The 10,981-nt window shown below is 56.2% G+C and overlaps 5 protein-coding genes across 5 annotated transcripts in view; 4 read left to right on the forward strand and 1 right to left on the reverse strand.

The window, feature by feature from the left end:
- Positions 1–1,088, forward strand: part of ACA1_203740 (5methylthioribose kinase) — a gene marked incomplete at both ends in the record, with an annotated part of 2,118 nt that extends 1,030 nt beyond the window's left edge. Inside the window, 4 exons of the mRNA XM_004338294.1 lie at positions 66–216; positions 420–625; positions 706–824; positions 944–1,088. Of these exons, the coding sequence (XP_004338342.1) occupies positions 66–216; positions 420–625; positions 706–824; positions 944–1,088 (621 nt within the window). The remainder of the gene's footprint in view (positions 1–65; positions 217–419; positions 626–705; positions 825–943) is intronic.
- A 308-nt stretch (positions 1,089–1,396) lies between these two features.
- ACA1_203750 (PH domain containing protein) lies at positions 1,397–4,350 on the reverse strand (the record flags this gene model as incomplete). The annotated part of the gene is given in 14 exon segments (XM_004338295.1): positions 1,397–1,607; positions 1,695–1,864; positions 1,961–2,075; positions 2,156–2,214; positions 2,311–2,409; positions 2,612–2,638; positions 2,742–2,823; positions 2,963–3,059; positions 3,215–3,294; positions 3,376–3,467; positions 3,624–3,732; positions 3,879–3,973; positions 4,125–4,306; positions 4,323–4,350. The coding sequence occupies 14 exon segments, from the start codon at positions 4,348–4,350 to the stop codon at positions 1,397–1,399; spliced, it is 1,446 nt and encodes a 481-aa protein (XP_004338343.1).
- A 730-nt stretch (positions 4,351–5,080) lies between these two features.
- On the forward strand, positions 5,081–5,702 carry ACA1_203760 (60S ribosomal protein L23, putative; the record flags this gene model as incomplete). The annotated part of the gene is made up of 3 exons (XM_004338296.1): positions 5,081–5,093; positions 5,222–5,434; positions 5,506–5,702. 3 exons carry the CDS (start codon positions 5,081–5,083, stop codon positions 5,700–5,702), a joined length of 423 nt encoding a protein of 140 aa, XP_004338344.1.
- A 1,870-nt stretch (positions 5,703–7,572) lies between these two features.
- On the forward strand, positions 7,573–8,162 carry ACA1_203770 (SET domain protein; the record flags this gene model as incomplete). Its single annotated transcript, XM_004338297.1, has 2 exons — positions 7,573–7,935; positions 8,007–8,162. The coding sequence occupies 2 exons, from the start codon at positions 7,573–7,575 to the stop codon at positions 8,160–8,162; spliced, it is 519 nt and encodes a 172-aa protein (XP_004338345.1).
- A 459-nt stretch (positions 8,163–8,621) lies between these two features.
- Positions 8,622–10,291, forward strand: ACA1_203780 (uncharacterized protein; the record flags this gene model as incomplete). Its single annotated transcript, XM_004338298.1, has 8 exons — positions 8,622–8,742; positions 8,810–8,928; positions 9,046–9,145; positions 9,264–9,405; positions 9,510–9,667; positions 9,746–9,925; positions 10,014–10,135; positions 10,214–10,291. The coding sequence occupies 8 exons, from the start codon at positions 8,622–8,624 to the stop codon at positions 10,289–10,291; spliced, it is 1,020 nt and encodes a 339-aa protein (XP_004338346.1).
- Between the last annotated feature and the right edge of the window lie 690 nt (positions 10,292–10,981).

The following is a 10,981-nucleotide window of genomic DNA, read 5'->3' on the forward strand; positions in this document are numbered from 1 at the left end:
ACCGCGCTCTCTTCTGCTATCAATTTGCGAATGACACGAGAGATGTGCGGCATGTGCGGCATCAGGAGCTGCGCGAGGACGAGGAGCTCAAGGAGCGGGCGGAAGAGCTCAAGGTGAGATTCCTGACGCACAAGGAGGCCCTCCTGCACGGCGACCTGCACACGGGCTCGGTCATGGTCTCCCCCGACGACACCCGTGTCATCGACCCCGAGGTTCGTGTCACCACCACCACCACCCACCACACGTGTCACCCATCTCTTAGCATTGTCTCACCCGGCCCCAATGCATTGTTCACATCCCAGTTTGCATGGTTTGGACCCATCGGTACAGCTCACGCGCACAGCACACACCGCACGCAACACACGTGTGTTGGCGCTGATGGTGGTTACTGTGTGTGATTCGTGGGTGCGTTGATGTAGGTTTCGATGTGGGACTGCTGGTGGGCAACCTGCTGCTGGGGTTCTTCAGCCAGGCCGGCCACGCCGACAAGGAGGGCCAAAGCCATGCGGGCGGGCGGGAGGCCTACAAGCTGTGGCTGCTGGACACCATCCGCGAGCTGTGGCGCCACTTTGTGCGCCGCTTCACCGCCCTATGGGAAGCGGACCGCGAGGACTCAGATCACGAGGTGTGTCCGGCCTTAAACACACACACGACACACACACACACACATAACACAAGGTGGGAACTGATTGTGCGATTCTGCAGCGAAGAGAGGCGGAAGCGGCGGTGGAGCAGGTGTGGGTCGATACGCTGGGTTACGCTGGGAGCGCCATGATACGGCGGATCGTGGGACTCGCCCACGCCCTCGAACTCGACGCCATCGAGTAATTCCACAACGCACACGCACACGCACACGCACAACGCACAACGCAACGCGACAACACACGACACGTACGAGGTGGAAAGGGTTTGCTGATTGGTGGATTGGGTGGATTGGGGTCAGGGATGCTGCCGTGCGCGCCCAGTGCGAACGGAGAGCCCTGGCCCTGGGCCGCGAACTGGTGATGGTATCTCGTCGGCCTCAATCAGCCCTGGTCACCGTCGACGCCCTGTGCCTCCGCGCCCAAGCCATTGACCGGCAGAGCTAACGTTGTTACTCGCAACACACACGCTGCCTGCCGTCACCTCTCCAGCAGCCCTTCTTTTAGGTTTCAGTCTGCCTGCCTACAGTCTCTCTTCGCATGTACAGTATGTTGTTTTTCTAACACCAAGATTCCGTGGTGCAACGGTAGCACGCAAGCCTAACACGCTTGAGGTCGCGAGATCAACACTCGCCGGAATCATTTTTTTGTCGTGACATTCTCCCGTTTTTCCTGCTTGCGGCTACCAAACAACCTGGAGGACGCGTCACTACGCTGGTTTTGCTGCGGCATAATAAATTACTAACGACTGTGGCTCACAACTCTTCGTTGAGGTCCTTCCCGCGAGACGCGCGCTTGCGAATACTGGAGAGCATGCCCAGCCGCCCCTTGCCCTTGGCCACGCCCGCAGCGCCGCCTTCGATCGCGCTCCCGCTTGGTCGAGAGGGGATCACCGAGATGGCCTGATAAATCGCGTCTGTCCACTGGTCTCGCTGCTTCGCATAGTCCACCACCACATTGAACGTTCTGTGTCGTGTCGTGCCATGTCGTGTGTCGTGTCGTGTCGTGTGTCAGCTACAATGATGCGTGCAGCTCGTGAGTGGGGGTGGGTACCGCCCGGGTGTGACGAGGTGAAACCCGTAGCCGTCCTCGTCCCAGCCGTCGATGTCAGTCGCCTGACCTTCCCCCTTTCGGGTCTCGGCCGAGACCGCCGGGTCCTCCCGCTCGTTCTCGGGGCCGCCCTTTCCCTTGAGCCCCAGCGCGACCCGCGGAGCCAGCGGCGCCTGGCAGCATCCACAAATGCGCGTCAGCCCAGGTGTGCGGTATGTGCGTGGTGCGTGCGGTAGTGCGTGTGCGGTGAAAGGAACGCGGGAAAGTACGTTTGCGATGGTCACGCTGGCGACTTGGTTGAGGAGGATCTTGCCTTTCATCTTCCCTCCGGCTTCCGTGTAGTAGAACAGCTTCTTCGGCGTCAGCACGAAGAACCGCCGCTTCCTGCACAGTGCACGCCCCGCTCGGAGCAGTTAAATGATGGCCTCGGAAGGTGCTGAACAGCAGAGAAGAGCAGTGAGTACCAATTGGGGCGATTCCCGCCTTGCTTGACAGCGTATCCAAAGTAGAGAATGTTGTCCGTCTACACGGCACACACGGCACGCACACAGCACACACGGCGCACACGGCACACGAGTGTCAATCGCGAGGTGTGGTGGCGGTGGTGGTGGAGCCGTACGCGCTGTTGGAGAAGATGGCGCAGGTTCAGCCAATCCACGATCTTGCGTGTCTCTCTCGACTCGCGGTGCATCTGCAGCTGTCGCTCGGGCGCGATGTACTGTTGTTGTTGACGATAATGACGATGATGATGAGCACAGAGGAGACCATTATTGCCAAGATCAGGTTTGCTGCTTTGTTTCACTACTAAGGCATCGATTGTGGAGTACCTCGACGTGGACTTCAAGGTAGCTGCTCCAGAGCGCGATGGCCGGTGTGCAGTCGTTTTTGTATTCAAGGGCCGTCAGGAGAGCCTCGCGCACCTTCAGTAGCAGCTGCAGCTTTGGCTCCTACGCACGCACACGCACCACCGCACACGCACACATGAAACGGGTGAGCTATGGCGCTAGGACTCGCGTAGCGGTGCGCATCGCAAACAAACGCCACACGCACCACGTCTTTCTGCCGGACGGCCTGCGCGAGGAGATCGTTGGCCTTAAAGTGCATGAATAGGGCGTAGGTGTGGCTTGTGACACTGCGCACACAACAACGCATGCACCGCACGCGATGCAAGGCCGACACAAGTCGTCAGTGCCATCTAACGACAAAGAAGCGGAAAGAGAGAAGAGCGGGAAAAAGAGAGAAGAAAAGAGAGAAGGGGGGAGGGGGCTCACCCATCTTCGGGGTCGGCCTTGAGCGCTTTTTCGTATTTCTCGGCGGCCTCGTTAACCAGCTCTTCTCGCTCGTCCAACTTGACCTTACGCAACTGTGCTGCAGTAGCCAAGAGCAAAGTGTGAGAATGCGCACACACGACACGACACGACCAACGACACGACCAACGACACGACCAACGACACGACCAACGACACGACCAACGACACGACCAACGACACGACCAACGACACGACACGCAGGGAAGGCGGTACCTCGCTTGAGGGCGGCGTTACCCCAAGTGCGCCACAGAGCCGCTGGTGTCTCGCTTTCGTCGTTGGAGTCGATGGCTCGCCTGTATACGCCAAGGCGCGGGTGAGCAACACGCACACGCGAAGTAGGAGCGGGCAAGGGGGGTGAAGTCGGGTTGTAGTACTTGAGCTTGACGCAGGCTTTGGCGTAGCGCTTGTCGGCCGGTATGCCATCGCGCAGGTCGCCGCGACAAATCAACGCACACGCTGCCGAATGCTGTGTCGCCGTCAGCCAAACAAAAACTAAAACTAGAACAACATAACAAATAATAGATAACAATAATAACTAACAAATAACAATAATAACTAAACTAAAACCAATAATTCAAAAAAAACCGATAACAATAGAATAACGCCGAAGGAGACGACGGACCAGAGCGAGCGGGTTGTTGGGGCTCTTCTCGAGCGCGAGTTTCAGCTTCTTGATGCCTTCGATGAACCAGTTGTCCACAGCGTTCACTTTGGCTTCGTCCTGGCCCTCCCTTTTATAAACATATAAAATAGAAATAAATAGTCAAGGTTATGTTCGTCAGCAGCTCGAGCTGCGACCTGGCATCGGCGCCACCGCTGTCACGCGCGCACGACCACGCGGCCTATATAACGCTTGGCATAGGCGGGCGCGACGTACATATGGAGGTACTCCCTCTTGCCCTTTTCCTGCAGCGCAAAGGCCCACGAGAAGTAGAGGTGAAACATGCCCTCGCGCTGCGCTTCATCTTCTTCCTGTATCGCGTCGACGATGAGTGCGTATGCGTGTGCGTCGACGACGTGTGCGTGTGCGTGTGCGTGTGCGTGTGCGTGTGCGTGTGCGTGTGCGTGTGCGTGTGCGTGTGCGTGTGCGTGTGCGTGTGCAGAGAGGGAGGGGCGGACGTACGACTCCCTCGTAGACGGAGAGGGCCTGGGGGAAGAGGCGCAGGGCGTCGTCGAACTTCTCGGCGGTGATGGCCTTCTTGGCCTCGGTCACGATGCCCTCGGCTTCGGCCAGCTTGCCGCTCGCCTTCGCCTGCGACTTCTTGCTGCCTGTGGCGCGCGGAGTTAGGTTGTGTTTGTCGCGCTCTTCGCCGCCGCCAACCGCCGCCACCACCACCGCGCCGGCCCATGTCCGACCGCAGCCGCGCACCAGCAACCACCACCATCGGAGGCCAGCAGAGGTGCCACGATCAGTTGCGAGCGCACTGGCAAAGGCCCGTGTGGGGCATAAAAGGCCGAAGCGCTCGAGCGCGGTTGTGCCTCGTTGTAATTTCTTCAAACACCAATCGCAGCCATCGCTGACCAAATGGTGTTCGCTCTTTGGCTTTCCACCAACACGCACGGGGCAGTGCCAAAAGAGAGAAGGTGGAAGAGAAGGGGGGGGGGTGTACCGAGAGCGCGCTGTGTGTTGCGCCAGTCCTCCTTCTGCCAGGAGAGGTCCCCGTGCTTGTTGTTGGACTCTCCCTCTCCCGCAGCAGCAGGAGGTGCCTCCCCCTTTGGTTGCTCCGGCGGATCCATTATTCGCAGAGAGCTGGCGGAAGAGAAGGGGTGGAGTAGTAGACACGAAGGGGAGGCAAGAAGATGAGATGAGGAGGGTGCGAATGAGACGAGATGGAGGGTTTACCTCACCGTGGAGGCAGGCGAACAAGAGGAGGAAAAAAAAGAACGCAAAGATTGGTGCCACGAAAATTAAATCATTTTTTAATTGCATTTTGGCCCGAGGACGAGAGAGCGAGAAGGAGAAAAAAGGGGAATATCTGTCGACAACCGCCGAGCCGAGGCAAATACCGGGTTTGGCCGAGAGGCAATCCTTCTTTCTTTCTTCTTCCTCTACATCGTCCATCCCCCCACCGAGTCAACATGCCTAAGAGAGGTACGTCGCTGCTGCCCCCTTGGTCAGCTACCCTTCCATTAGAGGAAGCTTTGGTTGTGGGGTTGTACGGGAAGACTAGATTCCATCTGTTCGATTTCTGATCCGATCCCATTTCTTACGATGCGCAGGAGCGGGTGCTACCACTGGTGCTAAGTTCAGGATTACCCTCGGTCTGCCCGTCGGCGCCGTGGTCAACTGCGCCGACAACACCGGTGCCAAGAACCTGTACGTCATCTCCGTCAAGGGCATCGGTGCCCGCCTCAACAGGCTGCCCGCTGCCGCCTCCGGCGACATGGTGATGGCCACCGTCAAGAAGGGTAAGCCCGAGCTCAGGAAGAAGGGTACGTTCTCAATCCCTCCTTTGTAGGAAGCTTTCCTCCTGACCCTTGTCTGACATCATCTTTGTCAACAGTCACCCCCGCCGTCATCATCAGGCAGAGGAAGCCCTTCAGGCGGCAGGATGGTGTGTTTATTTATTTCGAGGATAACGCTGGCGTGATCGTGAACCCCAAGGGCGAAATGAAGGGCTCCGCCATCACTGGACCCGTGGCTAAGGAGTGCGCCGATCTGTGGCCCCGTATTGCCAGCTCTGCCGGCACTGTTGTGTAAATCGGCTTGCCAATGCGATCCCGAATTAAACACCCACCAAAACACGTTTGTAGCGATGAGTTTCTTTTCTTGTTTGACACTGGTAGAGATGGAGCAACTGGTTTATCTCCAATGTTCACAAGTGCTTGCTGTATCATGCAGATGGATGGCACCAGCTTCCCTTCTCCTGCAAACACACTGTTTCAAGCAGCCACTGAATGGAAGCAAGCCAGGTACAGGCTCCTGCACAGTTGTTGATTGAGTCCACAGCCCACTGACACCATCCTCCAGCTTTGTGGGCTCACAGGAGTGGATCAGGTCCTTTGAGATCTGCCTGTGCTTCAGCTCTCTCTTTGAGGTGGGGATGTGTCTCTGCTTCTCTATCTCCTCCCTGCTCACCTGCTCACCCACCACATCTTAGGTGGAATGCAAGATCCTCTTTGTAACATCAGGCAGTGAGATTGAGTCCAAAGGCAAGCAGCTCATGGCCCACTTCAGAGATCACAACACACCAGTGATGATTGGTAAGTGGTGCCTTGCAGTGTGGTCATGCTCAGACTTCTTACTCACCACCACCACTGAAGGTTCAACCACAGGAGGAGTGTACACCTTGCTGGGCCTGCACTACAATCCAACAGCCAACAAGATACACCAAGTGCTCCTTCTTTACCTGCACTACACCAGCAACAAAGTGCCCCAAGCCATCATGCAGTAGGGCATGGTGGGCTGGCATCCACCAACCATCTTCTCCAACTCCATGTTCTACAATGTCTGCATGCCACAAGCCAACCAATAACACACCATCATTCACCCCAGTGTGAGTTTCAAGTTTGAACATTTGAATATGTCCAGCTACAGTTACACAGTTCCTGGACTCTAACCCACCTTTCTCCCACTTCCACCCCTGCCCTCTTGTGCATTGATGGTTTGGGGTGTTTGGTGGAGTGCATGGTGAATGCTAGCAGCCCACTCCCACCCATTTCCAGTTTCATGGTGGCATGCTGCACCCCATCTCATCCTGTAGCATCTACATAAGCAAATGTCCTGTGCTGCATGCTCCATCATGTTAGCAGAACAGGATCAGTGTGGATGATGGGGAGCAGGGAAGAAACCACATGAACTCTATTGGTGTCTGTGGGGAAGATCCCATCAACTGTGTTGATGTTGCCACTGTTGGCGTTGTCCATTGGGTGCCACAGGGGACAAGCCACCCAACTTGGGCGACATTTCGGTCTGGCGGCTGCTTTGGCGAGGACCTCAGTGTGAGGCTTCAGCGGCTTTTTGAGATTTTGACCAACGAATTTTCGGTCAGATCGCAGAACAGTTGCGCCAATGGCAGCCAAGATCGCGAAGATTGCCGCCCGGGGGCAGCAGAGCAAAAGGCCAGGGTTGAGCCCTCCATTTCCCATCCCCCACAACACAACAACCCCTTCCAGCATCATCACAGCCAGCTCCACTCAACTGCGACTCCCCTTTGTCATCGCCCAAGCCTGCTCTCGACGGCCTGCAGCTCGTGTGAGGTTTTTTTAAGGACTCCCCACACCTTCTTTCCCTTTCTTACCTCAGACTTCTTGTGTCTACGACACTCCATCTTCACTTTCATCTTCACCTCATCTTCCACCACCGACCGAACCACCAGCGCCCCCTCACCGGGCACCCCACCACATTCACCACGGAGTCCACCAGCGTGCAGAGCTATCTCCCTCTTCCTTCGTTCCTGAAGTCGCTGTTCGATAGCAAGAGGGGCAGCAGCAAGCAGAGCGGCAGCGGCATCGGCCTCGACGAAGGAGTCCTCAACAACCATCACCACCACTCGACCCGGCGAACGACCAGCGACCAGTCCGCTACTTCGTCATCTTCCGCCCTCGGCAGTCGACGGAACAGCCACGTCATGGGCGATCACCACTACCCGTCGACCGGCGGCGTCATGGCCACGACGACGCCCACGCACGACGAGATCATGAGGCACTACGACCACAACTGCGTCGAGGTGCGGATGTCGGGCATCCACGGCTACGGCGTGTTCGCTCAGACAGACCTCCCGAAGGGCAGCTACGTCATCGAGTACATCGGTAGAAAGATGGAGCGGGCGACGATCTTCCAGGTGCTGAGCAAGGAGCAGGGCCGCTACGTGTTCAACCTCGACGAAAAGTGGAGCATCGACGGCTCCGTGCCCGAGAACCGGGCTGGTCGCATCAACCACTCGTGCGAAGGCAACTGCCACATCAAGAAGGTCGACGGCCACATCTGGGTGGTGGCCAAGCGCGACATCCGACGAGGCGAGGAGCTGAGCTACAACTACGGCTACCGGCTGAGCGGCCTCAGGGACATGGAGAAGAACTGGCGCTGCAACTGCGGCGCCCCCAACTGCATCGGCTTCATCCTCCGCAAGAAGGACTGGCCGGAGCTCAAGAGGAAGCTGGCCGAGCGCGAGGAGATGAGGCGTCGCCGCCTCCAGAGCCTCATGGACCTCAACAATAAGGCCAAGTCCGAAGAACCCTCCTCCGAACGCGCCCCCGCTCTCTCCCTCGTTAATTGAACTCCTTTCCCTCTTCCTCTTTCTTCTTCCTCTTCTACGAACCTCTACGCGACCGTCGCCTCCAGGCGCGAACTCGACACGAAACGACAACAGCCGCCTCACGCCGCGATGACCTCTCTCTACTCTCCTCCCCCTTCTCTCGACTGCCCCAAGCCATGCTATGCTACGCTTCGTGCGACCCACCCCATGTCCATACTTCTCTGTTCATGCAAAATAGGAAAAAAACAATTAAATTTAATTTAATTCAGGCAGTTTTTCCGCTGTATTTCGTTTTTTCGATTCTTGGATATTTCCGAGCAACATTAATGTAATTAATAAGTTTGTGGAATGGGTTCAGTTCGCTCTGAAGAAACAACGACAAAAAGCAAGACCGAGAAGATAGAGAACGAAGAGATACCACAATGCAGACAGGCGAGTCCTCACCCGCTATTACCAAGGTGCCGTTCGCGCGAGGCTTCGTGGTGATTAACGACTTGGCCGAGGCCAAAAAGATCCTGTCCACTGAAGATGACTACGTGCGAGGTACTCTCATTAATCTGCTTGGCGCTTGTGATGGTTAAACCTAAAATATTTGTTGTTGATGCGGCAGGCCTGAGCGTGTTCGACCTGCAGGCCAAGACGCAGGTGGACGACCGCGAGGTCACCGTCGCACAGTTCATGAGCCACCAGGCCGCCCAGGTCCTTCCCTTTGCCGAAGCCGACGTCCAGGTTTGCTCTTCGCCACTGTTGCGCTCTTTTTAATTTTAATTTTATTCTTTTATCTATTATTTTGTTTTGTGTATTAATCTGTTGAATGCTGTGGTTGGGGTGGTGGTGGCGAGACAGAAGCTGGAGGCCATGATCAAGTCGGTGTCGGCCAAGCTGGAGGCCTACCCGCTACTGCCCTCGCTGGTGCCCGAAATCGTTCACCTCAACATGACCACCGGTGCGTCCGCTGGCTCGCCCAACGATTACAAGAGGCCAACCGAGAACTGCAACTGACGTCCCCTGTGTGTGTCGCGTGTGTGTGTGCGTGTGTCGTCTGTGTGTCGTGTGTGTTAAAGGATTGGAGGAGGGTACGGCGGCGTACTGCCGAGGCTTGAACGGGATCTTCTTGCCGCAGAACATGATCCAGTGGACGCCCTCATGGGGCTCGCTTCCCATGCACGAGCTCTTCACGCACGAACTGTGGCACATCATCTCACGGTGCGTTAGCCACCGGCTCTTGAAAGAGAATGACGACGACCACCACTCGCTCACTTCGTTACGACGCTTATTGTGGTGTGTGTGTTGTGTTTCATATTCTCTAGAAACCTGGAGAAGTCGCTGCGCGACTCGGTCTATGCGTGCATCGGGTTCCGGCCCTTCAACGCGCCGTTCCAGTACCCCGCGCCCATGGCCAACCGCAAGATTTCCAACCCCGACGGGCCCAAGTTCGAACACTACATCCGCTTTACCACCGACGACAGTGCGTGTTGCAATGAAGTCACCGATGCTTCAAAGCTGTGGCATGGCCCTAACAACGGTGACACACGTTTACTTCCAGGCGGCGGTGAGCTGACGGCGCTACCGATGATCTACTCGCGGCACCCGGTGTACTCGAAGAAGATCGCACCAGTGTTCTTCCGCTACCTCGCCGTGCAGATGATGGCGGTGCGGCAAAACGACGACGGCGTGTGGGTGCCCGCCCAGAATCCCAAGAAGGAGCCTGGCACCGAGAAGACATGTACGCTCCCACTCAACGCGTACCACACCGATTCTGGTGCTTACTCCGTGTCGCGTTGGTGTGTTGTGTGTGCGTGTTGTGTGCGCAGTTGATGATCTTTACCTGCTGGACATCGATAGTCTGCCAGAGAGCTTTTGGTCACAGATTGGCCGCAACACTGCATACTTCTATCATCCCGACGAGACCACTGCTGATAACTTTGTCATCCTGGTACCTTACCTGTCCTCCCCTTGGTCCTCTTCCCTGCCAGGTGTGATGTTCACATTCTCCTGTACAAAAACTACACAGATCCACAAGGACACCAAGACTGCAACTACTCCTGCCATTGTGCAAAAGCTGGCTGCAGTGTTTGGTGGAGACTTTTAGGTGTACCATCCACATGCTTAGGTGTACAACTACAACTTTAGGTGTACAACTACTTCCATCTTACAAGCATACCATGAAATTGTCATGTCAACAGAACATATTTCTAATCACTCAGGCCATGCGTCCATCTTTACTGCCGCTTTACAACTTCCATAACTTGGCAGTAAAGACACAAAGATGTGGGGGGGCCAATGTTGCAGTAGCAGGAGATGCAGTGAATGAAAAGGGGGAGGGAGGGGCAAAAAGATATGCATCCGCCGGGAATTGAACCCGGGTCTCCCGCGTGGCAGGCGGAAATCTTGCCACTGGACCACGGATGCTTGTTCTCTTAGATGTGTCGTACTTCTCTTGAATGAGGGAGGGCGACTGCAAAGCTCTAAAATCAGTTTCTATTGGCCTCTGTTCTCTCACGTTCTGGGGTGGCGAAGAGTGCTCACGTTTGTTCTCGGCCTTAGGGTCCGGATCTTGTGATGCTCTTCCTGATCGTAGACAACGCCAGCCAACCACTTGCTGCAGAACCGAGCGTTCTTATTTGGGGAAACACGCAGAGCAAACTTGTTTTCTTTTACTACAACACGCCACAAGACGACACGATGGGATCGAGACCACGAACAAACTTCAGGGCACAGCAAGCGGCTGGAGCTGATGCGTGGGCGCAGCGAGGCAACAACAACGGGCCACAAAACAACA

Source organism: Acanthamoeba castellanii (genome assembly GCF_000313135.1).
Source record: "Acanthamoeba castellanii str. Neff unplaced genomic scaffold scf7180000084754, whole genome shotgun sequence".
In the NCBI taxonomy this organism is placed as follows: Eukaryota; Discosea; order Longamoebia; family Acanthamoebidae; genus Acanthamoeba; species Acanthamoeba castellanii.